The sequence below is a fragment of the Chrysemys picta genome, chromosome 4, assembly GCF_011386835.1.
Source record: "Chrysemys picta bellii isolate R12L10 chromosome 4, ASM1138683v2, whole genome shotgun sequence".
Taxonomy (NCBI): Eukaryota; Metazoa; Chordata; order Testudines; family Emydidae; genus Chrysemys; species Chrysemys picta.
The window spans coordinates 140,095,293-140,120,492 of NC_088794.1; the positions used below are offsets into that span (position 1 = coordinate 140,095,293).

Below are 25,200 nucleotides of genomic sequence, written 5' to 3' on the forward strand. Positions count from 1 at the left end.
TCCATTCATCTTGAGGTGTCTTACCTCTCACTCCACCTGGATCTGATTTCACAAGACAATGGCTGGTTGCTTCACCCGAACCTCGCCTCCCTGCACCTAACTGCATGAATGCTGCATGGCTGAACCCTGAAGAACAGGCCTGCTCAGAACAGGATCGATGAGTCTTGCTAGGCAGTAGAAAGCCTTCCACTGTTTGGTCAAGTGGAAACATTTCACTTGTTGGGCCTCTGAATGGGATCTCTCTCCATCTCAATCTTCTCTTCAGTCTATTTTGGCCTATTTGCTCCACCTAAAGCAGCAGGGTCTGGCATTCTCATCTATTAAAGTTCATTTGACGGCCCTCTCAGCCTTCCATCCCCCAGTGAATGGCAGATCAGTGTTCTCCCTCCGAAATGATGGTCTGGTTTCTCAAGGGGTTGGAAAGACTCTATCCTCAGGTTTACGAACTGACATTTCGCCCCTTCCCCCATGGGACTTAAACCTTGTCCTGTCGAGGCTTACGGGTTCCCATATCGAACCATTAGCATCATGCTCCCTACTACTTATCTCCTGAAAGATTGCCTGCATGGTGGCGATCACCTTGGCCAGAAGGTTCTCTGAGATCAAGGCCCTTATGTCAAGGACAAGGTCCGACTGCGCCCTCATCTGGCCTTCCTGCCAAAGGTGATATCATAATTCCACAACAACCAGGTCATTTTTCTACCTGTCTTCTTCCCAAAATCTCACAAGAACGACGGCTTCATACATTGGATGTTAGGCAGGCCCTCACCTTTTATATTGATAGGACTAAGCCCTTCCGCAAATCCACGCAACTGTTTGTGGCAATAGCGGAAAGGATGAGAGGGCTACCTGTGTCAACCCAAAGAATCTCATTCTGGATAACCACTTCTATTTGGGCTTGCTATGAATAGGCAAATATCCCACCTCCAGCCATCATTACTGCTTATTCCACAAGAGCACAGGCTTCATCAGCAGCATTACTTGCACTGGTACCAATCCAGGACATCTGCAGAGCTGCAACCTGGTCGTTGGTTCATACCTTTGCGTCCCACTATGCCATCATCCAACAGGCCCAATGCCAGTTTCAGGAGAGCAGTGTGGCAGTCAGCACATCCATGAACTCTGAGCCCACCTACTGGGGTACTGCTTGTGAATTACCTAGCATGGAATGGATATGAGCAAGCACTCGAAGAAGAAAAAACGGTTACTAACCTTTTGTAACTACTGTTCTTTGAGATGTGTTGCTTATGTCCATTCCATGACCCACCCTTCTACTCTCTATTGGAGTTACCAGCAAGAAGGAACTGAGAGGGTGCAGGGCTGGCAGCACCCCTTATACCAGCTCATGTGCACATGGCTCCAGAGTGCGGTAGATCTGACCCAACTGATACCACTGAGGGAAAAATCTCTGGCAACAGTGCATGCAGCACGCACACACCTAGCATGGAATGGACATGAACAACACATCTCAAAGAGCAATAGTTACAAAAGGTTAGTTACCAATTCTTCACAGAATACAAGCAACATGAAATGTTCTGATACTGTGAGAAGAAAAGGGAGCCAAAAGTGGGAAGTATCATGGAGAGAGCCAGGCGAGGGGAAAACAGTATATGGAAAATGAGGAAGGGAACAGAGGGGGGAAATGGAGGTAAAATGGTGTCTCACATTTCAGGGATAGGGGTTCCACAGTGTCCCATGTTTTAGGAGTCTTGGTCCCACATTGCAGCAGTAAGAGGTTAAGATGTGTGGACTTGAATGATTTGTTGACAAATCATTTTCTCTGTACAGGTACTTGTTCCCATGATTTGTATCAGCCTTATGGTTATCTTAAAGGTTGAAAGGTAGAAACCTGTGGAAAACATTACCTTTTGTTAATTGAAAACTTTCCCCCAGAGATGGCATGTTAAATATTGATAGATGTTATATTTCTCTGCTAGAATTGTTTGCTATTTTAATATCTTTATTGTGGTTATATTAAGGAGAACTTATTGTAGTAGCTGAAGTCCTTCATGATCTCTCAATGTTTTCCTTTATTCCTGGCCTCCTCACTCCACTAAAGCCGCTGCCAATGATCTGTAACTTCTGAGGCTATGGCCATTCCTGGAAGATAGATTTATATAGAGATATACACACACTATTTAGAGCAGCTTACAGGTGATTCAGCTTAGAATATGAAACTGACAGAAAGGGAGTTGCACATCTAGGGCTGATCCTGCCAGATGCTGAGCTCCCTCAACTTCCACTCACATCATTGGGAATTTGAAGACCAATATCCTTCCAAGTCAGGCCCTTTATTTCCAGGGCCTATTTCTGCAAATGAACCCCTATCATCTAATTGTGCACTGCAGTATCCAAAAAGTTTGGCTCTATCCATTATAACATTTTTGAATCTTGAATTATGAATTTTTGAAAGGCATGGCCCAAAATGCATGCTTCTGAATCTCTGAGGTTGTCCGAATGATACCATGTAGACACGTATTGAAGTAGCTGTTCCACACTAGAATACACTTTGGCACAGGTGTACTAAAAATATGGTTGTAATTACAGCATGGGATTTTAATGCACAATGGTACTGTCAAAATATATATTTTTTGTTTGAGGAGCCTACATATGAATGAATGTTTGTAATTTTTTTTCATACTTTGATGGCCAAGATTTTCAAGTGACTAGTGATTTTTGGGTGCCTCCACTTTTGAGTGGCCAATTTTAGATATCTTAAAGGGGTATAGTTGGCTTTATCCCAGCCTTTCCTGATGGTCTCTCACAGGGGGAGTGTTGAGGCCAGCTGATGGGAAGAGAGAAGGCATTATAGTTTGAGGAAGGGGTGGGGCTGGAGCATGGGGCGCTCTGCCATTCCTTTGTTGGCAGAATGGTCTGTAGGAGCCTGTTCTAGCTGGTGTACACCTTGTGGCTGCTTTACCTTGCACGGGGAGAGGTTGGAAGGAGGTAGAAAGATATCCTCCTTTACACTCGGCATAGCTGAGGATTGTGTCCTTATTGTAAACAGAGTGGCTGCTTGGATTGCTGCATAGGTGGGGGGTTGAGAATAATGAGGACATATCTACTTTTTCTTACTTCTTTGAGAAACAGGCATGTTACACTAGTGCTTCTATTTATATCCCACTAAGGTGTTGATTCAGCAAGGCAATTAAGCATGGGCTTGAGGCTGACTCGATGCCTAAAATGATACTGAAGAAAATTATATAAGCATATACAAGAGAAGTAGATGGATTGTTGAAATGTATACTGAACGTTACATATACTATCTATCTAAGACCACAATTCATGTGAGATAACTGATAATAAATTATAGCGGTTGTATATTAATGAGTTACCATTATATTTTAGATAATTTTAATGTATGTATATTCTTTGAGTAACAAAAATAGCTAATATTAGAAACTTATCTTTAATGCTTCGATATGCTGACAAATCTTAAAAAAAAAAGAAAGAAAGAAATGACAAAATATTTTACTCATTTAACATTTTTAGCCATGTAAATAAAGGTGAATCTGTGGGCAATGTAAAAATGCATTCATTTTTATCAAGTTTTGCTAATAATAAATGGTAGTGATTCAAAAGGGATGCTGTAGTTCATCTCTATGCCTTTACTTCTATATACGCACCTTAAAAAAAACCTTTTGCAATCTTTGTTACCAAGAATTACCTAAATGCCTAGTATGCTGTGGTCAGGATCAGTTCTTGTTTTTTCTCAAGGCTTTTAAAGACTGCCACTTTAGCAAGATGCTCATTTTTAGTGGTACTGGCTAAATAATGGATTGATTTTCATATTTTTTTGTGGTTTGCTTTCATGAAAAGCAGTTAGCATCTCCATGAATTGTTAATATTGTACAGTGATTGTGAATGTGTACTGTTCCCATAGTTTTGTATTCTAAATCCTGCTTCACGTGTGTACCTTCACTGAAAAAGTTAATTTAAACTAAAATGTTTTTAGAATTCGGTGCCTTTTCAAATATTTTGTGAATGCCAAATCAAGTGGAAAAAATTACCTTATCTCAACTGCTTTTTACTTCTGTAGACTTGTGGTATTTTTCAAGTAATGTGTGTTTCTTTGGATTGTAGGTTTTTGTGGTGGAATAAACAAGTATCATACAAAGTGTAATGTATTTTTTTTTTGGTAGTAGTAGCTTTTAAATAATTTGCTGGAGGTGACTATCATTTTAAATCACAGACTTGATTTTTCCCTTATATTGTTGGTCTTGACATGCCACATTTCATGGATCAAATTCTCTTTAAATATTGTTTTTGGCAGCAAGGATGAAGGGTGAGCTGGAACTTTTGGGTTAAACTGATCCTGATGCAGCCTACCTCCCAGCAGCTAAAAACTCTCTCCAATCACTAGTAAAAGTAGACCCAGTGAACTATAGCAAATTATTAGAAATAAGCCACCTGTAACGTGTGATCTACATGAGAAATAGCTAATTTCCTAAGGAGTAAAATAGTTATTCCTGAAGTTGGTAGACTCTCATTTGTTTTGCTTTTCCTCATGTACCGCAACTATTTGCAAAACTTATAATTCTTTATCTTAAAAAATTCTTCTTTCAACAGCCCAGCCCAACCCTAGGAAGTAACCCTACGGTGAAAAATCAGAGGCCAGACTTCAGTATCAAGCTACGAAAGGGTTATTGTAATCAACTGAGAGTAAAAATAATTTTGAAGATGTCTGAAAGATAGCTTGGTAAGGTTCTTTTCCAACTTATTTTTTGGGACATTTTGAGATATGGTAAAAGCTCCTTGTATATTCTATATCACATCACCTTGGCAATTGGATAAATTGTACGTAATGAAGGTAAATTGTAGGCTATGAAATTTTCCTTTGACCTTTAATTTCCTTCAAATTTTCTCTTAGAAAAGTTGTGTAATAGCATATGTATTGAATATTGTCTGTCAGCAATTTAAAATCAGTACTTAGCAGAAAGCTTTGCATGGGCATTTATGACAAACTGGGAAAGAATGGCTGGATTTGATAAAGGTGTAAAGAACTAAAAATACAGAAGCTCTAGACAAGATAAAAGTAATCCATTTCAAAATGAAATAAGTATAGCATAATGCGGGGAAGAGAAGGATGGGGAAAGAGGTGATAAAATCACCCTTCCCTTCTTTCTTACCCACTGATACAGTATTGCTGAAAAATTGGTTTGAATCATGTGGACTACTCTCAAGCCTGGATCAGCAAAAACATTAAATGTAAAGAAATACAAAAATGCAACATATATGCAAAAGTCAGAAAAGCCAATTGATTATTCTCAGAAAGACACTAATGCTTAGGGCACTGCTTAATGCACTAATGTGCTACATCTTGGGGACTAAGAATTTGGGGTCGCTAATAGGAGACGCCTGCGCCAGGGAGCACTTCTGGTTGGTGAGAAGCAGGACAGGTTCGACTCTACTTCTTTATACTTGGAATCTCTCATCATTCTGTGCTTTCACTATGCTGGCGCCACTCCCTGCTAGCAGGGACTGAGAACAAGCTAGAGTGGGGGCTTTAGTGCACATTTGGTGTACAGGCCTGGGGCATAATCTATTTACATTCACTGCAGGGAGACTTTAAAGGACTCTGCTCTTTCCAAAGATGCAAATATACAAGAAGTTGTTTTTACAAACCTGTCTGAAGGGGGATGGGGAGTGTAGCTGTGGATATCATGAGTAGCAGGAGAGTTACAAGTATGCCAAAGCAGGCAAATGGGGGTGGGGGTAGGAAAGATACAAAGTTTAGTATTTTGTGCATTTTTGTAAAACTGGCTTTAAAATCTTCCCCCCTCCCCCCACCTCCAAAAGGTACATGGTGTTAGACCCCAGGTTTGTTTCTTGTTCATGTGTCCTACAGTGCATCCAGGAATGAAGATTATTAGCACTGCAGCAAGGGCTTTTTTTTTTGCCAGCTGGATGGAGTTCCCTCGCTGTACGCTTCCCCCTTTTCTTTAAGAGTGAGGTATAATGGGGAAGTTCATAGCAATTGCTTTGAGGTTGTGAAGGTATTTCAAGACAATGGTCTCGAGGGGGGGGGCACTAAATTGTTGAATTTACTCCTCTTATAGGGATGAGTGGGGGTTGGGGGAAGACTGTTGAGCTATGCAATGGCAAATAACCTATTTCTGAGTTTTCCTGCAAGGAAAAAAATGGACCAGTTATGGAGTGTCCTTATTTGCAAATTGCTGCACCCCATTTAGTTTCTAAAGCATTTTGGATTGACTCAGTTGTAGTCAATCCATGAAACATTTTGCGTCACACGTTCATTTATAAGCATCAAGTCCAGTAGATAAAGGATTCAGTCACTGCAACCATCAGCAGAATTTTAATGAGAAAAATGTTAACTGTACCTCCACCAAACATATTCTACTAAAACTTTTTCTCATATCATCACCTGAAGTTTTAGCTTCACTTTAAATGTGAAGCGTCTTAAAGTTAACTTATAAAAATCTCTTTTGGCATACTGTACATTATTCAGAAGATTATTAAACCAAAAATCTTTGATTAAAAAGTCTGTTTACATATGTATACATATAGTGTATAATCCACATCATAATTATTTTCATTTAGAAAATATGCACAATATAAACCACTTCCATGCAATATAATCAATTCTTATTTAAAACATAGTATAAAAAAGACACATCCAACTACAACACAGCAGTCCTAACTCTTTGCACATAAAATATGTATCGTTTTCACTGAAAGTGTTGTATGAATAAAGTCCAGTATAACAAAAATATCAGATTTAAATCTGTTTCAGTTTACCACAGTACCCAAAGATGCAAATTGTTGCCCATGATATGAGCATGCACTTAAGATTGCTATTGTCATATTAAACCATGACCCAGACCATTAGTGTTTAACATTGCATTACCCTAGTGTCTGTAACTAATGTCCCATTATTAGTCTGTCAACTTGTGTTCTGTGGACCTTCCAAGTTAAGAGGACTGTATTTATAAAATGCTTGTATCTAGTGCATCAAAGTATGTTACTTATAGAGTTTTAAAAAAATCTATAGAAAAAGTTTATTTTCTGTACAATTAATGCTGTATTACTCACCAAAAAAACTGAAATTCTGAAAAGATCTTGTGAGGTTTAATATGTTCCCTTCCCTGCTATGCATTGGAAGGAGGCTATTTAAATAATGCCTCACTTATATTTCAGTGGTAGTACACAGACTCTTGCCGTGGCACCCAGGAAACAGGTGCATTAGTGGCTAGTGTCAAGAAAGCACAGCAGAGAGGGTGAAAATGTGAAACAATATGGAACTTTCTATATTTAAGTACATGAATGCACTGTTTGATAGAAGCAGCATGAAAACAAGCACCCGTGAGACAACATGTTTTGGTATATTGTAGGGTGATGGGATACTTTCTAGGTTGGTGGAGGTCCATTGGTATATCTCAGCATGGGATAGAAAGAGCGGGCAAAGTTGTTCGCTTGTGTGCAGCTGTAGTCTTCCTCTGAGGATGGGATCATGCAGGCCAGAAGCAGAAGCAAAAGGAAGAGGAACTGCAGGGGTAAAGCTGCTCTTAATACACGATAAAAGAAGGATTGGGGGCTGGAAACTGCTTGAGTGGTTTCAGGCTGGTTTTCCATTCTGTAAATAAAGGATATCAGATATTTTGATAGGGGGAAATGTTAAAAACAAGGTAACTAGCATGTTGCACACACACATGCCCTCTATTTCTGCACCATTACATTAACCCTCTTCTCCCCCCTTTAACGAGGGCAGCCTTCACTTACTGGAACAGAGACTGCTTTAGATGTGAAACACACTTACATCTAGTTTAAAAAAGAGTGGGGAGAATGTTGTTTGTTGCAATACCTAGTAGACAGAGTCTAATACGTAAGGAAAATCCCCCAAAAGATTTTAATGTAATTATTTAGCCTTTAGGACAGGGGTGGGCAAACTACGGCCTGCGGACCACATCCAGCCTGCCAGCCGATTTAATCCGGCCCTCAAGCGCCTGCTGGGAGTCAGGGGCTGCTCCACGCACACCTGCCACAGCTCCTGGAAGCAGCAGCATGTCCCCACTCTGGCTCCTACATTTAGAGTCAGCCAGGGGGCTCCGTGTGCTGCCCCTGCAGCTCCTGTTGTGCGGGAACTGTGGCCTATGGGAGCTGCACGGGCAACACCTGTGGATGGGGCAGCGTGCAAAGCCGCCTGGCCGCACCTCCCCCTCGGAGCTGGAGGGGGGGACATGTCGCTGCTTGCAGGAGCTGCGTGAGGTAAGCGCTGCCCAGAGCCTGCACCCCTGAACCCCTCCCGTGCCTCAACTGCCTGCCCCAGTCCTAGCCCTGATTCCCCCTCCTGCACCCCAGCCCCACCCCAACACCTACATCCCCAGCTGGAGCCCTCAGCCCCCTGCCACAGCCTGGAGCCCGCTCCCAAACCCTGAACTCCTCATTTCTGGCCCCACCCCAGAGCCCTCACTCCCGCCGGAACCCCAATTTTGTGAGCATTCATGGCCTGCCATACAATTTCTATACCCAGATGTGGCCCTCAGGCCAAAATGTTTGCCCACCCCTGCTTTAGGAACAAGCAGTGTGTGTTAATAGGTTAAGGTAACACCTGCATTTTGCATAGGGTTACTGGAGTCAGTTTTTTAAACAATATCTTTGTTTTCAAGAGCCTAATGTATCTGCATTACATTATCTCCCTGATAGAAGGCTAGGCCTCACATTGTGAAATTTCCTCACCCTGTAATGCAGGATGTATCTTTAACCCATTTACCCTTATCCTACCACCCACACTTGGCTGCAGTGGTGGCTGATTTGTCCAGCCCTGCAAAAGCTGTAATCCCTGCAGATGCATGGGGTGTGAGAATATGCCATCACCTCAGAAATAAGAGAAGAAAAGTTAAGGCTGCAGCACCTTGCCTCTGCCAATTGTAAAGGGGCCAACCTCCAAAAGGGCACACTGGGGAAAAGTTCCCATAAAAGTGCAACACTATAGTGAAACAAAGGGTTTGTAGGGACTAAGCAGACACAAAGGAAGGTGCTACTTCTATGTACCACCACTGTATCCTCACGTTGGTATCTGGGGGAAATAGTGAAGTCAACCATGAATCCAGATACATTGCCTCCATAATGTGTACAGACCCAAGGAGCAGAGTCTCCCCACATTTGTTTGCCATTTGGCAGTACAATACACTGGCACCAAGCCATCAGCCTTGCCTACTCTCTTTATTTTAAAACATACTCTACATTTCTACCAAAAATAATGTGCTACCTGACACTGTTGCTCTTGCCTTCTGAAGTTCTCCTTACACCAACCTGTTAAGATAAACATTTATTATTACCCAGCTCTAGGACATTAAAATGTAAACTTTCTCATAACTAAAATGAGCACGTTTCAAGGGGTTTGAAGCTAAAGTACAGATTCAATTCAAGGGGACTTGGGGTGAAAAGACAGCAAAAATCTTAGAAAAATAGGCATTTCATTAAAAAAGTTCTTGCCGTTTCCTGTAGGCTGGATTTCGCTACTAGTGGATGATAACCTCCAGAATCCAAGTCATCTGCTGCTGTCAGAAATGCACTGATGTCCTAAAAAACAAACCACGCACCCCTAAAATGTGTATACATAAAGCATCAACATAAAAACTGCAAAATGTTGTACAGGGCTATCTTTAAAAAATTATCCATGTGTATATATGGATGGCAGCCAGCTTGTGAACAACAAACAGTTCCAGTGCTAAGCACTCATGGCTTAGGATACTTGTTTTATCCTGTGCAGTTGTGAGAAACAGCTTTGGAAGGAACAGAAAGCATGAGAGGCAGATATGTGCTGATATATTAGCTTGAAAACATGTCAGTAAGCCATACTGGTCTAATTCAAGCCCACTGAGGCATAAGACAGGGTATATCTAATACTGATTGATGACCATACAATATGTAGGAGTTATGTACACGTACATGTACACACACACACGTATTTCTTATCCCAATAATTGCTCATATTTGATAAGGCAATAAGGAGCTCAAAATACATACAAGTTTTAAATCAACCTGATTTTCTACTCTTGATTATTAACAAGTGCTATGATAATAAAGGACACAAGAACCAGTGCTGCAAAACCAGCCCAAAATATAAAAAAATCAAGTTTAAAAATCATACCCCTGACTCACCACGTTTCCTTGTGAAGTTTTTAAGTCATGTGAAACCTGTTCAAGAAGCTGTTTCAGTTTCTTTCCAATTACATGTATTTTCTCATCAGCTTCAATATAATCTTCCCCATCTGATTTAACCAGAAGGTAGGTGGAGATTTCCTGTAGAGTGTTTACTTGAAGCTGTTGTTCCAACAGCTCTTTCTCCAGTTGCTTAAAAAGGAAATGGTTTGAAATATAACAATCAGTATAACTAATTGCTCTAAACATATGGGAGGATTATAATTTCATAACAAGATGAATTAATTTTATTTCTACAACAGTTCCAGTGAACAATGCAGCATGACTGATGATCCAAAAGGAACAATTCACATAGGGTGATGCAGACTAGGATTTAGGTGTAATTGCAGGGTTTTGTGGGAAAGATTATTCATAACCTCCTCATACTTCAACACAACCTGGTGCACTTAGTCCTGGACCTTAGGGGTACTGTTTGTGAATAGATTAAGTACTCACGAACACATTTAGCTTCAGCTAGATTTATTAGTCAACCAATTCATAAAGCCACAAATCCATTTATGTATAAATGAAATATCCCCAAAATGTACCTGCTTCCTTTCAAACAACCATTTTTTAGAAATAACTATATTACTTTTTATTTTTGTGGAAATAACTTGCATGTTATTCTCATACCTTGACTCGGTAACCAACACATTACATACCATTAATTCTTTTTGGCACTCCAATATTGTATGGGGGTCAGCATTTGGATCAGTGAATTGTGCATTATGTCTTCGACTTTCAGCATTTGCTAGTCCCAAGAGTAGTTTCTGACTCAGTTCATGGAAATCCTGAAGAAACAAGTAAAGGGTTACAAGAATGTGTGCCTGGAGTATTGTAATAAAAATCAACCAACCACTCTTGCTCTGTTATTATGCACTGAAACAGTTGACCAAGTATTTTTACTTAGGTTTGTTGTAAATTAGAGGGTTACTCAAAAAGATGACTAGTCATCCTGTGCTAAAACTACAGTTAACAGCTCAGACTAGTGGTCCTAACTCTGTCAGAGCTTTCTGTGGCTTTAAGCAAATGATTTAACTTCTCTTCTTCAATTGTGCCATGTCATCTATAAAACAAGGGAAATAAGGTAGAGCTACTTCTCAGGCATGTTGTGTGGATTGCTTTAAACACGATAAGTCTTCAAATATGTTAAGAGCTGTTATAAAGAGGATGGTGATCAATTGTTCTCCACTAAAGGTAGGACAAGTAACCTGATTAATCTGCTGCAAGGAAGAATTAGGTTAAACATTAAAAAAAAAAAACTGTCTAACTATAAGAACAGTTCAGTTCAGGGATAGGCTTCCAAAGGAGGTTGTGGAATCCCTCTCATTGCCTAAGACTCTAGGTTTACTTGGTTCTGCCTCACCGTGCGGCAGGGGGGAGCGGGGGAGGAAGGAAAGGGAAGAGATTAGATGACCTCTCAAGTCCCTTCCAGCTCTACATTTCTAAGATTCTATGAAAAACAGTGTAAGTGCTAATTACTACTAGTGTGGTTATCCTGTGCATAAAAAAGGGCACACATTCAAAGAAATCTATAATGTGAGAAAAAATTCAAAGGAACTCCTGATATTCCTGCAACTGCCATACTGTGTCCTCTGATCTACTTATATCAGCTCATTACAAATAAACTCTCATTCTAAGTGTTACAAGACAAATGTTTGCTCTATTTACCTGGCACTGCATTAGGGTTTGTTGTAAACCCCTTCTCCAGTTGTCCATTGAATGAGAAACTTTCTCCCAGCGCAAATTCACTTGTCGAAGTCTGTTTTGAAGCTCTTTGGATTCAGTGCTATCTGTTTGCTGGAAGTCTTTGCTGCTCTGATTAATGGAGAACACTAAAGCCTTGTAGTTATCAAAGGCTTTAAGCATGTCCTGAAGAAAGAAGCCGATTAGAACCCTCAGTGAATTATCAATACGTTTTATTGTCCATTTAAAACAATCTTCCACAAACTAAGAAATCACAAATATTTCAGGGAGTCACTGGATCTGAAAAAGCGTTTTCCAGGGAAGACTTTTTTCTAGGGAAGACTTTTATGGCAGAATTTCCCTATTTCTTGAAGTTGAATACCCATTGGCAATTGAAGGAGCAATAAAGTAATTGCATAAGGTAGAATTTTGCAAGGACCTGGATGTTTAAAATTCTATATTCTATTAGAAGCTCAATAGTATTTACAAGTTTTCAGGACCTTGATTTTACAGTTATTAAATGACTGTGGTACTGTCTGGACAGAACAAAGGTGATGGCAATGGGTCCTGTCCCAAGAAGCTTATAATCTAAATTATATCTCATCAAAACAAACAAACAAAAAACCCCACTACCTTCAGCAATATAGTGCCCCCTAACACCAGGTTGAAATCAAGGGTCCAGCACTGCCTTACAGGGAGGAGTGGCAGCTAGAAATTGGAAGAATCTAGCAATTTCTTGCATATCACCCATCCAAGTACAGACCTGGCTCAGCCCAGCTTAACTTTTAAGATTGAAGAGTATCCTCACAAATAGTGTAGCAACCCGCACTTCATGTTCTGGTGAATGCCAATTTTTATTGTGTCTCAAATTAAATATTGTTCTCTTTCCTAACCTAATATTGATGGAGATAATGAATTTATTCTGCATATTTGATTAATAAATCTTGATGTTCACCGCAAGAGAAGTCAATATCTCATAACTGAGGTATGATTCCACCTTTTGAAATAATCCATTAGAAGAACTACACAAAAAGTGTCCAGTTTCTGGGGCTAGTTGATCCCCTCAGTTTGCTGGGAGATGCATAATTATCAGGAATTGTGCATACAAATCTGCACACATTAGGATAGGAATCTCACATACAAGTGGATGGTAACAGTCTAAAAAACTTTATTGTTAATATAGTATTCACAAATTATAGGAAAAAAAGACTATTTGCTCAGAGAAACAAGTCTTTTAAATAGTAATGACATTCTTAAAACCTCACTTCTCAGTATATGATAACTTACTTTCAGTTTCTTTACTCTTTGTTCCATTGTATGCATATTGGTTGCAGGCTTTGCTTTCTGTAATTCTTCCAGCTCTTCTTCAGTTTTATCCAGCCAAGCAGTAATATCACTGAGATCAGAGTTCAGTTGTTGCCATTGCTGCAAATTCTGTTTCATTCTAAGTTTATTTCTTAGGTCCTGAGCTTGTATGAGCTCCCATCTCTCAATAACACCTACAGTGATATACCAAGAAATGCTTTAACACACCAATAATGTGAATATTATTTAAAATAGAACAGAATATTCTTTACAGACTATCAAGTTTAGCGTTAATAAAGAACCCATTCTGCAATCAGTTTCTGACCAGATATTCTCTTTCTTTGTGTGATGGGGTGTATCAGTCCTGCACTGGCCAGAGGAGGTTAATCCCATGCTCTGGTCCAAGGAAGCCAAGCCCCCTCACCCATGCTGGGCATGCTCCAACTGGAACCACAGTATAAGAGGGAGCAGCTCAGCTGAGTTTAGGCTGACCATCTGTTAATTGTGCTGCAGGCTCCTGCTGGGAGAATGCGGGAGTCACCAGATGCCAACGCCAGCCAGGTTAGTGCCTCTACCAAACCCCAGCTGACTGCCAAGGCAACGATTGCCGAGGGATCCCCTGCATTGGAAGAAGGGGTAGGAAACAACCCAGGGAAGGGGCAGTAGTGATGGGTGACTGAGACTGAGCAGTGAGGTATCAGTTCCCTCGGGTCCTGGGTCGGGACTGGGTGAAGGGTAGGCCCGGGTCCCCCTATTCCATCTGACCTACCGTGGACACCGCCGACATGCAGGGAGGTGAATTGGGCTATACAGCCCTGGGAAGGAAGGCGGCTACCTAGACTTTGGCCATTAGGTCCTATGTCCTGAACCCTAGGACAGCCCTACTGACTCTGGCCATTGGGCCATACTGCCCTGGGAAGGAAGGCGGCTACTTAAGACTTCAGCCTTAGGCCTTTCTGTCCTGAACCCCAGGCCTGTCTTAGTGACTTAAGCTGCGGGGCCATACTGGCCCAAGCGGCTGACAGATATATCTGCCCTGCGACACCTTGTATAGAAATACCATAATAACATTATTATAATGTACTACTTATATCCTGAAAAGTCAGCTTTACAACTAGATATACAACCTATACAGGTTACCTGACAATTATTTGGAAAATAGTGACACTACATAGGAATTTTTTCTACAGTAAGTGAGGAATACTTTATCGAGACAAAAATACAGAAGAAATATAGAAAGGTAGAATGTAATTATCCAGACTGAATTTGGCAGAAACAACAGGATTAACCACCAAAGTAAATACAAATGGCCAAGTTTTATGTATCATCTGAAAGAGGCATTATGCATAGTGCTACATAAAACCATGTTGGGGTAATTGCTTCTGTGCTGACTGAGAAGAAAGAGTGCCAAACCACTCAATCACCAACATCACTTCCCATAGCACGTAGGTCTGCCGTGGAGATCTACCATCCACACAGTGACCTGGCTTGATGCTGGTCAAAGTGTGAGAATTGATGCAGTCACAGCATAAAATGGTTGGTATAGCTGCAATTTATCACTGTCACTCTACTGGAGGTTTGTAATTACGGTACACACCTGATCTTATGAAGGTCTCAGAAAACACCTGAGACCAGAAAACACGGTCTTGTAAGGTTAAGGGAGCCCGCTCAACTGTCTCTGTATGGACCTGCTCTACAGTGAAAAATGTAGCAAACATTACCAAGCCTTGGTTAATCAAGAGCTTATGTAAATGGGAGCTGTAATATACCATTATTGCCTTAATGGTTGGAGTATAAGTTACTGAGAAAACAAGTTATGCCAATCTTGTTTTAGTCAAAGTAACATACTTCTTGGCTTCAGTGAAGAATTTTCACAGTCTGATTAAAAATCCCTTGAAGTGGCTAGAACCTCACTGAAATGAATGGGAACAATTTCACTTTTATCAGTAAGGAGACAAAAGTCAAGTATATGATGAGTCTGAAACTCTTGAGTAGTAGGGCTGAGAATTCAGCAATAAACACAGGTCAGACAATGTCAAGTGAGAAGAAGGCTTAGCAAATGTTAGCAAAATCCATCCTTTCGGAGAGCAGTGGTACATCTGTTCTCAATGTAAGTGCACTGTCATGTTGTCTTTGGTTTATTAACTTGTGAGTCACATAATAAACCATTTCATAACAGTCATTATTCATTTCTTTACATTGTTTATCTTTACCTGTACCGGATTGCTTCTCTGCAGCTGCAATGCTCACAAGCCCCTGTTCATTTTGGGGTTCTTCATCATTCAATATAGCAGATACTTCTTTCACACTGTCCGTGCTCCCACTGCTTGCAGACACTAGCGGTTTAACCTAGAATTATTTCATAGGTTTATTAAACTCACATGCTGTGAATGCCCATGAACCTTCAAGTTGCATGCACATTAGTATAAAAGGTGGTAGGGTGTAGGTTTTTGAGAATTACACTTAATAAAGGTGCAGCAGGCCAACACCATCTCTATGCAACAGTATTTTATGTATACCAGGTAAATATGCAAACAGTTACTGGCAGAAATACAGTAATGACACTTAATCTGGTGAGAGGTTCAGATCCTCAAAGGTGTTTAGGCTTGTAACTTCCAGTGATTTCAGTGGAAGTTTAGGAGCTTATATACCTTTGAAGATCTGGGCCCTAGTGATTTATTGATAGAAATTAGCTGATTCTGAACAACTGTATAAAATCTAGTATCAGTGGCATTTCCATTCACTCCATTAGGTACTGAGACTTGTCAAGAGCTCCTATAAGAAAAAATATGGAGGTGGACTAACAACAAGCAACTCTAACAATAACCATTAATAGCCTGGCCCCAGTGCTGCCTCATTCCCATGAGAACTAGAGTATTGATGGCTATGGCCCAATCCCCCTAAGACAGGGAGCTGGCAGACAGGGACAATAAGCAATCCAAAAGGAGATGAAGGTAGACCTGCTGCCAGTTTCACTACTGCTGGAAACTAACCACTAAGAATGAGCTCTCTTCTGGCTTCCCCGCTGTCTTGGGCACAGTCACCCTGGCAATTCCCTCTTTGCCATCAGGGCAGCTCTTTGAATGACCAGAAATGGGAGGAGTAGCAGGCTGTGTTTAGGCAGACCCCTTCCCCTCTTCCAGCCTGCACGCTGGGAAAGGATACTTTGAACCTAGAGTTTCTAAGATAGTCCTGGAGTCTCCAGGAATTAATTAATCTTTAATTGCTTAGAATTAATGTCCACAGATCTGGAACTCACATAGCCTGGTTTATATGGGGTACTTGTCTCTGGGCTGCCAGACCGCACATTTCTCACCATCTCTGCCTGGTGGTATTGATGTTTTCTGCAGGCTGGGCTATCCGGGGAATGCCATGTAAGAGCTTCTGAAATGGATTTTCCTGCCACATAAAAAAATAAAATAAATTAAAAAACCTTGAATCTGAGCCACTCAAGTCTGTAGTGAAGCATTTACTTTTTAAATAAATTAAGAAGTGTTCTGAAGAATATGGCATCAAGTGATGGCATCAAAATGACAGTTCTGCAGCTTTCCTTGCAAAGCATGCACATTTGCAAAATGTCAACAGTAACCCAGAAGGTAATGAAATGACAGCCATGCAGTTATGGGACATTTTATTTTCTTCTGAAAATGTTTGGCTGCAGTATGATTTAAAACAAGAAAAGAAAAGTTTGCGCCGTAGTTTTGTGAAGTTCCTATTCCCATGATACTATCATTTTGCTGCAATGCATGACAAGTGAGTTAAGAATAGACCTGTCCTGACTGGAAGAGAATAGTGAATGCTCATTTGGGATTTAACGGATGGCATGCCCAAGGCTGTCACACACAATGCAAAATGATAAGCGATAGTTAAAGTGCCGCTTTTAATTGCAAAAGTAAACTACTGTCTCAGTAAATAGGTGATTACAATCAACAAGGAAAAAAAAATAATACCCAGACCAAACCACCATGAAAGAGCTGAAAGATTTTGGATCAATATAATGAAATGCACATTAACCATCTCTGCATCTGACAGGAAAATTCTAAATGGCATGTTCTTGAATGCTTTGTAATGTACATGTGTTTCTACTGCAGCGTAAAAACACCATGACACAATGGCACATGGTGTCCACACAAGGCAGGAAATCAGACGTTACATATGAAACAGGTTTAGGAATATAGCGTGCGCCACAGGGAGATTGCCATGTTCAGACACATGCATTAGCAGGTGCCTACCAGAAGATGCTTTCAAAGTTTTTGTGGTCATTTTAAGATATGCCTCAGGATTTTCAGTGATTTCTACATCTGAAAGAGAATAATGTCATTTTCCTCACTGGACAAATATTCAATATTTACTGAATATGAAATAGAAACATCTGAAATACTGACTGACTGAAAGGAAAAACTTCATTACTATTTTCATCAGACATTTTTAGAAAACAAAGAATTTGGGGGGCATTCAAAACTTCGTTTGGTTTAGACAATATGATGAAGAGTTGAATAACTTTTTGTCCAGACAATATGATGAAGAGTTGAATAACTCTCACATTTTTGTACCATTACAAATTTAAAAACAAACAAACAAACAAACAAGTGCCACTTCAGGGGTCCTGGAGGTGGCTATACTGAAACAAAAATGTCTGGGATTATTGGCTCTTACCTGAGAGAGCACTGTAGTATGTTCCTTCTTCTTCATCCTCATGAGAGGAAGAGCCCCCTACATCACCTGTGTGATCCCATTCAAGTGGGATGGAGTCAACACTGACAGGGGTCTCACAGCCTGACCTTTCATGAGCTGGTGCAGGGGACACAAGATGGCAAAGGGACTGCTGAGAAGAAGGCACCTCATTTATTGCTTTCTTATGCCAGGGATCATTTTGCATTTCTCTTGAGTCTTCTGCATCTGTCTCATTTTCAGATGTATCTTTGTCATCTTCTATCCCCTAAAAATAAATGTTTTATATTGTGATGAATGAACATAGATCTAGGTCACTTAACAAGTGACGCAGTAAGAGGTGGAGAAATGCAGAAGATTATTTTTGTGGCAGGCAGACATCAGCGTGATGTCTGTGATGGTCTGTCCCTGCCGTATGTTCTTAAACTGATGGAAAGCCCAGAGAAGATCCTCACTTCTCTCCCCTTCCTTTTCTTCTGCAGCCACAACTTCTATCTCAGCACAGTACTTAGCCCTCCTCCCCATATCACCACTGAGATGCCTCCCTTCTGCAAACAAGAATGGGTAGCCAGTTCCAGTGTGGCACCATCAGGTGGACAATGGGAAGCATTACTCCACTAATTAAGTCCTTTTTAATAGATGGTATTTCTTTTTGAGCCAAAACACACTGAGCATTGGCTAATAGCTCCCACTGACAAGTAAAGATTGGCGTTAGTCCCCCAAGTGACAGTGAAGAACAAACCAGGGATACAAATAAATCTATTGTGATTATCCAAAAGAAAATGTTGATGGAATGTTATGGAAGCTAATAAAAGGAATAAAAACTGGTACAAAAATCTGCATGGAACATTTTCAAGCCCTTTACCATTATTGACTAATTAAGCCCCACAACATCCCTGTGATTGGTCTTGTCTCTTGACAAATAAAAAATGAGTGGCAAAGCTGGAATTATTACTGAGGAATTCCTGACCCCTCTGCACTCAATCCATTAAGATGGCGTGGGCTAGGATTGAGCGCTCTGGGGTGGGGCTGAGGGTGCCGGAGGGTGCTCTGGGCTAGGACTGAGGGATTTGGAGGGCGGGAGGGGGCACGGGAGAGGGTCAGGGGTGCAGGCTCTGGGGTGCCCTATCTCAAGCAGCTCCCAGAAGCAGCGGCATGTCCCACCCCTCTGGCTCCTTCGCAGAGGCACAGCCAGGCAGCTCTGTGCGCTGCCCCATCCGCAGGCGCCACCCTTGCAGCTCCCATTGGCTGTAGTTCCTGGCCAATGGGAACTGCGGGGGCGGCACTTCGGGAGCAGCCTGCAGAGCCCCCTGGCTGCCCCTATGCATAGGAACCGGAAGGGGGACATACTGCTGCTTCTGGGAGCCGCGAGGAGCAAGGCAAGTCCCTGACCCCGCTCCCCGGCTGGAGCGGGGCAATCCCTGGAACCCGCTCCCCAGCAGGAGCTGAAGGGCCAGATTAAAACATCTGGAGGGCTGAATGCGGCCCCGGGATGTAGTCTGCCCACCCCTGCATTAAGACCATGCTGCTACTCAGCTACTGCTACGCAATGAGTATTTCATTTTCATATCAACACTCTGCCAAAGCACCAAGATCATACTTATCCCTTACAGGATGCCTGGAAGTTAATCTTTGGTGGAATCGAGAGACTCGTCCAAACACTTCCTGACAGTATCTATGCAGTTCCTCCAACTCATCTTCAATCAGGGTAGCATCCAAAGGCTCACTCTTCTGAATCAGCTGCTCTCCAAAAACTATTAGCTGATCGATCTTATTGGTGTTTAGGGTTATTTCCTGTTGGAAACCCTATATTGAACATACATAAGAAATGGTTACTTAAGCAATGTTTCTTTCTTGCCTGTGCTTGAGGCTGTCCTTCTGTTCTAGCATTGTAAAGTGAAAGGAATCTGAACACGGGCACAGTCATCTATCTTCTTTTGGCAGATAGCTTTCTATCCACCATCTGTAAAGGTTTGGTTTTTGTTTTGCTAGTAAAAGTTGTGTGAGTGAATTTACTGTGTGAATTTAGGGGCTGATTGAAATTAGCACAAAGTGAAGTTTTCCATCCATGCAACAGGAACAGCACAGGCAATAGCGATTCAAACTTGCCCACATTATCCAGTTGATGTACCTCAAATGTGTGAAAGAGTAGGCTATTCCTCATGCCTACGCAAAGCCTTCCAGTAAGCACCCCGGTACCAATGACTGTATTTGTGATGTAGGGACCTAGCCACTAAAACCTGAGTGCATTCCATCTTTGCTATTGAAATAGATGGCAAAAACTTCTGGTCACCATTAGCTTGAACAAGTGACCTTAGGTAACTTGAACCATCACGTCCCCCTTGCCACTAAGTCACCTTTTGAACTTTTTGCACATATATAAACTGAATATATGCTGTGGAACAACAAGAATGTGTTATGGGGGAAGGACAGAAGAGTACTGCTGAAAGGAAAATCAACTTAATTATTCATGTAGCAAAGAATTAATACCTTCCTGAAGGAATGTCACAAAACCTAGTATACATGTGCGTGATTGAAATTTTCAAAGAATACACCTCCCAAATATGCTACATTGTATTAAAAATCCTCATGGGAGATAATAATATTACAGAACTGGACCTATCTTCAAGTTGGCTAACGGATTCTAAATTTTGATTTTAGGTATACAGCTCTTTAGTGATTGCTGTTTATGTTTACCCAGATTTAAGCTATCTTTCAAGTTTAATATAACTGTCATTGACACTACGTTGTAAGGGGGAATGGAAAGATAGAATTGAAGACTCTGAAAACTGAACTTACAGTTTATAGAAAGTATTTTTTATGTTGAATTGTCCAATTATTTTTTTAAAGTTTACTGATCCTATAACAAATATGATCTGATGGACATAATGTATGTTGTCATGAAATTTGTCCATAGATAACTGGCACGCATTATCAATAGACTATAGACTGACATTATCATCTTTGTTCTGTAAAACAGCTATTTTGAATGATACATACGTTTAATTGCCGCATTTTGTCATCAAAGTTACTCTCTGAGAAGTGTTCCACATTTGTCAGCTGAAGGTCCATTTCTGTGAGCCACACAAGAATGCTTTCCCTTGTTCCCTCAAACTCATCTCTCTGGTTGGTGAAGTACTGAATAAGAAAAGGGCAGCTGTACATTATTAGTTCAGTTACTGAATAAAGATTGTCATAGGAGCATTTTAAAACTGGCATTTTCTTTCAGAATTGCTGTTCATTTTAAATAGACGTGTTTAAGGCCTTGTCTACCCACCAGAGATAGTCTAAGTTGGGTATACTTAAAGAGTACAACCCCTGCTAGCACAGACACTGTTATACTGATATAAAGGTGTTTATGCCACACAGGAAGGGGAACGAGGTATATGAATATAAAGCACCTTTATACCAGTATAACTACACCCACATTAGGGGGGTGTCCTGGTATAACTATACTGGTAAAAAAATAAAAAAATCCACACCCCTAATCCACATAGTTCTGCCAGTACAAAAACTGTGTTTAGACTAGGGCTTAGTTGTTTTTGCTGCTGACTTTAGCAGCTAGTTTAGATAAAGGAAACAAGTCCCATCTCTAATTAAAATTAATCATCAAAATTAGCAAAATGATTAATTAGCTGGAATGTGGAAATATTCTCAAGTGTAATTATCATGCCATTTGGTGTTAAAACCATTTGTATAAATTTGTTCTACTTCCTGCTGTCTCCCACCTGGGTGGATATCAAAAGAGGAGCTTTCTCCATCATAGCCTGCTAAATAGCTCCCAAACAATAAATATACTGAAGAGAGATTAGGTAAAAGAGTACAAATGACACCTTCTAACTGCAGGTTTCCTCCCTTTGCTTGGTTACAGTCAGATCTGCTGATTTTGGGGGATTTATTTTTCTTCCTAGCGCTTGCTGGGAACTTGCTATATCATAAATTGGGCTCAAGTATCAGAGGGGTAGCCGTGTTAGTCTGAATCTGTAAAAAGCAACAGAGGGTCTTGTGGCACCTTTGAGACTAACAGAAGTATTGGGAGCATAAGCTTTCGTGGGTAAGAACCTCACTTCTTCAGATGCAAGTAATGGAAAACTCCAGAGGCAGGTATAAATCAGTATGGAGATAACAAGGTTAGTGCAATCAGGGAGGGTGAGGTGGCTGTGACTAGCTTTTCCAGGCCACAGCACAGGTATTTGAGCCCTGAAGTCAGTTTAACCAGCTCAGAGAGGATTACCTAAGTATTAGAACGAGCCCGATACTCTTTTGCTGCTCCCCTCCACTGTGGCTCACGTTGCAGGAAAAAGGAGGTCTGGTCGAAGAAAAGGGTGTGGCCAGTATGCCCCTTCACCATAACTCGGACATTTTCAACCCTTTGGGTCTGTCACAAACCAGCATAAATTACAGCGGCCTTGTACAACACTACACCAGGATCTAGGGAGAGAACTTTAAGCTTCTTTTGCACCCCAGCCCCACTCTGTGCAATTCAGTTGAACCTCAGGACGTTGCCCTCTAAATTCAGAAAGGCACAGAGTTATATTCAGTCTTGGAACAGATAGGTGCAATTCCAATTAAGTTAGAAGAGATGCACCTACTTACTCCAGTGCTGAAATTACCCCAATAGTAGGTGTGAGGGAGTTCAAAGCAAAAAGGGATGTGGTTAAGCTAGGGAGGTGTATTCTGTGTAAAATGTGCTTATGCTTTAGCCATGAAAAGCCCTATTTATGACACAGCAGGCCCCCAGCAAGCCTATATTTTGTGCAGCAGCCCCCGGAGCCTTGTTTAGCATCAGGATTGCCACTCAGCATAGGTCACCTGAGGACTGGTTCATAAGGCAAATGAAGAAGTCAAAGTAAAGTCTCTCAAACTCTGGCAGAAGTTAAGCAAAGCGCATCATGTACCATGAACACAGCCACAGAAGGGTGCTGGGTCAGAAGAGAGGCAGAACAGGAGCAGTACTACCTGGGGGAGGGGTGAAAGATGTGCTCTCCAAAATATTGCCTATTACTCCCCTACTCTTCACCTTCCAGCAGCGCTGGTTAAAGCCAATCTATTTGTTAAGGATAAATGCCACCAAATGGCCTCCCTATGAGGTGCCCTCAAGCACTGATTGGTAACTTACACACCTTGCTGCATTCTCTCTGGTTGCACTTTACTGAAAAAAACAAAAGGAAGTATTTCTTCACACAATGCACAGTCAACCTGTGGCACTCTTTGCCAGAGGATGTTGTGAAGGCCAAGACTAGGGTTCAAAAAAGAACTAGATAAATTCATGGAGGATAGGTCCATCAATGGCTATTAGCCAAGATGGGCAGGGATGGTGTCACTAGTCTCTGTTTGCCAAAAGCTGGGAATGGGTGACAGGATGGATCACTTGATGATTACCTGTTCTGTTCATTCCCCCTGGGCACCTAGCATTGGTCACTGTCAGAAGACAGGGCTAAATAGACCTTGGGTCTGACTCAGTATGGCCATTCTTATGTTATGTTCTTATGACTGCAGCATCCCAGTTTGGATTGACAGACTTTCTTGGGATAACTTTATCCATGTCTCCATATTTAGTTCTAGTTAAGAACAAAGGCCAGCTTCTTGTACCTGACTCCTGTGCCAAGCCCTTTCCCCCCAGCCCTGGTTGCAGGAGTGTCAGAGGTGGGGTAGGGTGTGCCAGGAGCACAGCTGTCCCTAGGGAACCACTGCCACCTTGGGTAGATTAGAGCACCAGATTCCACCCTGAAAATCGGAGCTATAACAGGCTGCCTGATGGCATCCCTTATCTTCTGTTGCACTAAGTGGAAATCCCGCGCAGCAGAGAACCTGGGGCAAATGTTCAACCTTAGCTTGAGCTGTCTTTGATTTTGCTGGTTTGTGTTCCAGCCTTATTGTTCCTTACATAAACTTTGGGTTTTGCATTTATAAATGCAAAATCTAACTGTAGAGATGAGCATTCTCATAACAACTTTGCACTTAGGTAGTGTTATTTCTACATGGGCCTCACAGTGCTTTACACTAACCCTCACAACACCCTGCAATTACCTTCAGTCTTCTTAGAATGGCAGCAACCCGTTTCTGGAGATTGTCCCAGCGCTGGTTGCCTTCATGTACCATCTGTTTCAGCTTGCTGGCTGAATCTGTACGATTCTCCCGGGCAAGCCGCCTATATTGTTTATTGATTAGCTCCAGCTGAGTGAGTCGCTCATGAATTTGTCGTTGAAATGCCTGTAATGCAAATTTAGTAATCGTATTCCTTTGCACTTCGGAGAAAGGATCGATAAAATACTGCAATCACGGAACAGAAAAATCAGATCCTCAAAATCAATCAAAACCAGGATTATGTTTTATCACCACAACCTGCCCTCAGACGTGTGTTCACAGCTCCCCACTGAAGTCACAGGACGTGAGAGCACATACGCAATTTGTCCTACTTACACAATTTAGTCTATTACAGTTTCTTGTCCAATTGGAAATAAATGATCACATCCAAAATAAATGTAGTATATAATAGCTGGCAATCTCTTAGACTTTTATAAGCAAAACAAACAACTGACTTACACGAGCAAATAAAATGTAGCTTTTAATAATCTACTATTAAGGACTGTTTAGAGGATCATCAACTGCTTGGAGAAAATGTGTCTAAAAGCAGTTCAAACACTGGCCCCAGGAACTAATACAAGGGCACAGTCTATTTGTTAGAGCCAGAGCCAGTGCTAGGCATAAGCAGAGTAAGCAATTGCTTAGAGCCCCAAGCTGCTCAAGGGAGCCCCTATTAATTATTAGCATGTGTTGGGGCCCCCCAGAATATTCCTGCTTAGGCACCACAATGGGCTAGTACCACCTCTGGTTAGAGCAGATAAGTATCAGGAATGTTGGATTCTGTTCCCAGCTCTGTCACTGACTTGCTGCCTAATGCTGGGGAAGTTATTTAACCTCTCTGTCCCTCCGTTGGCCTATCTGAAAGATGGGTTTAAGCGTATTCCCGTATCTCGGAGAGGAGCTGTGAAGTCTCTAAAGAGCTTTGAGAGGCTCAGATGAAAGGTGCTTTATATGTGCAAGAATCAGTATTCTCAATAAGCACACATGATGTCTGTGAAACATCAATAGCTGAAATGAAAAGTGTTCACCTCAAACTTCTTCAGCTCCTCTTTGGCATTTGTGTATAAAACTTCGGAAGAGTTGGGATAAGCTGCTGTCCTTTCGGCTGATTTCAACCAGTCTTCAAAGCGAGAATAGTCATCCAAAAACTTCTGCCACAGGCGCCAGGTTTCCTCAATTCTGAGTTGGGGGGTGAGAGGGAAGAAAGGCTCGGTTTTATCACAAGCTTGCCAATCACGTCGCAACAATTTTTGCTTTTCTCTTCAAAATTTGGTTCATGTAGAATGC

The 25,200-nt window shown here is 41.4% G+C and overlaps 1 protein-coding gene across 16 annotated transcripts in view; it reads right to left on the reverse strand.

The window, feature by feature from the left end:
- Positions 1-6,300: 6,300 nt before the first annotated feature.
- The window catches only part of SYNE2 (spectrin repeat containing nuclear envelope protein 2), a 284,849-nt gene continuing 265,949 nt past the window's right edge, over positions 6,301-25,200 (reverse strand). For 13 of the 16 annotated variants that reach the window (XM_065593763.1, XM_065593775.1, XM_065593774.1 and 10 more), the window contains 15 exons: positions 24,942-25,092; positions 23,857-24,039; positions 20,827-20,964; positions 19,438-19,632; positions 17,812-18,094; positions 17,388-17,456; positions 16,415-16,554; positions 15,369-15,504; positions 13,138-13,349; positions 11,836-12,036; positions 10,827-10,955; positions 10,126-10,317; positions 9,457-9,543; positions 9,230-9,273; positions 6,301-7,594 (listed from right to left, as the gene is read on the reverse strand). In XM_065593763.1, the coding sequence (XP_065449835.1) occupies positions 7,369-7,594; positions 9,230-9,273; positions 9,457-9,543; positions 10,126-10,317; positions 10,827-10,955; positions 11,836-12,036; positions 13,138-13,349; positions 15,369-15,504; positions 16,415-16,554; positions 17,388-17,456; positions 17,812-18,094; positions 19,438-19,632; positions 20,827-20,964; positions 23,857-24,039; positions 24,942-25,092 (2,386 nt within the window). In that variant the 3' untranslated portion in view covers positions 6,301-7,368. The remainder of the gene's footprint in view (positions 7,595-9,229; positions 9,274-9,456; positions 9,544-10,125; positions 10,318-10,826; positions 10,956-11,835; positions 12,037-13,137; positions 13,350-15,368; positions 15,505-16,414; positions 16,555-17,387; positions 17,457-17,811; positions 18,095-19,437; positions 19,633-20,826; positions 20,965-23,856; positions 24,040-24,941; positions 25,093-25,200) is intronic. The other 3 variants (XM_065593765.1, XM_065593767.1, XM_065593766.1) reach the window with 3 other exon arrangements.